General features: G+C 37.7%; 1 protein-coding gene across 1 annotated transcript in view; it reads right to left on the bottom strand.

Annotated features, from left to right (window-relative positions):
• The window catches only part of LOC108572506 (nipped-B-like protein B), a 7,335-nt gene extending 6,320 nt beyond the window's left edge, over window positions 1-1,015 (bottom strand). Inside the window, exon 1 of the mRNA XM_017934762.1 lies at window positions 1-1,015. This exon is cut by the window's left edge and continues 6,320 nt beyond it. Within this exon, the coding sequence (XP_017790251.1) occupies window positions 1-997 (997 nt within the window). The 5' untranslated portion in view covers window positions 998-1,015.
• Window positions 1,016-1,473: the final 458 nt, after the last annotated feature.

Below are 1,473 nucleotides of genomic sequence, written 5' to 3'. Positions count from 1 at the left end.
CCATACTTTGCTTTGCCTCAATATTCTCAATTGGTATATCAATATCAGGAAGACCTGTTACTGGATCTAGTAAAAACTGCTGGTTCTCTTGCACTGTACTATCTATGTCCATTGGTTGATGTGTTCCTAATGGATGATGTACTTGTTGATTCATCAAAGGATCATACATATTCTGTTGGATATTAATAGGTTGATGTTGTGGCAAGGGTATATTAGCACGCATGGGAGATGCCATGTGCATATTATGTTGGGGCGTCATACCAGCCATATTGTGGTGTTGAGGTGTTACATTACCCAGAGTTGTTAACGGCGTTCCTGGAGAACTCATATGCGCTGGGGAATACATATTTGGTTGTGGAGTCATGTTAGGTAAGGGATTTATGCCAGCAGGTGGGGGTAGCACTGTTCTAGCAGCAGCAGGATGAGCTGGACTACCTTGTGGCGTTTGTCTCGATCCCGAAGAGCTCGAGTAAGATGGTGAAAATCGTCCATAATTCGCGGATGTTTGGTTGGTGTGCATCATAGGTGTGCCTTGGGCCCAATTTCGTGGTGAATTATACTGAGGCCCCTTAAACACGTGCGGATTTATTTGTAAAATTGCCTTAAGTAATTCCGGAGTATTCTGCTCGGTTTCCAAAGGCTGTTCAGTATTCGCATAATTATCTTTCAGTTCAATGTGATCAGACGATGTTTGAGACAAAGATAATATTAATTGTGGCACTAAGTTTTCATTGCGAACACTTAGCAATATTTGTGCTTCCTCTGCCACTCTTGGATGAAATAAAAGGGACTTGTTAGTTAAAGTCTGAGGCAGCGGTGTTGGAAGGGGCATTTCAGGTAACAAGTCAGTGAGACTCGCGATACCAGCGAGAGTTGTGATTGGCACACTTGGTATAACCCCGTTCATCTTGAATTTGACTTGTTCTGGCATTACAGCCTGGACAAAAAATATTATTAAAATTAGGTCCAGTGTCCTTACATGTATTCTGAGGTTCATAGAATTATCCAACGTAATAAACACTGCACTGACATATTATAAAAGTTTTGTTCACAGTATATGATAAATATAAATCAACAGAACATATCTAAATGCACTGTTTCCACAAATGTTTAAAGAAATCATTGTTAAAATCTTTACACTTGCATTTCAAGACATACCGACAAGAGAGATATTTCACTGTTTAACAGAATTGTATTTAACGCTTGTTAAAGAACACTAGCACTAAGGCATATACTGGGAACTTAACAAAGTCTCTTTTAAGTTCCCATGATGCACCAGAGATTATCAACCAAATTTTGATGAAGCACTTGGATCCTCCAACAAACGGTCCATTGTTAGTAATAATTTCTTGTCCTGAAACAAACACATTACACCAAATATAATGACATCCAAATTATTAGCACAAGCATAAAAATTCATTACAAAACTAATATTTTAAGATAAAAATTAAATAAATGAAATTATTTTTATAT

This window comes from Habropoda laboriosa, unplaced genomic scaffold (genome assembly GCF_001263275.1).
Source record: "Habropoda laboriosa isolate 0110345459 unplaced genomic scaffold, ASM126327v1 scaffold65, whole genome shotgun sequence".
Lineage (NCBI taxonomy): Eukaryota > Metazoa > Arthropoda > Insecta > Hymenoptera > Apidae > Habropoda > Habropoda laboriosa.
Note: the sequence above shows the minus strand (reverse complement) of the source record. Positions and strands in the feature narration are given on the sequence as shown.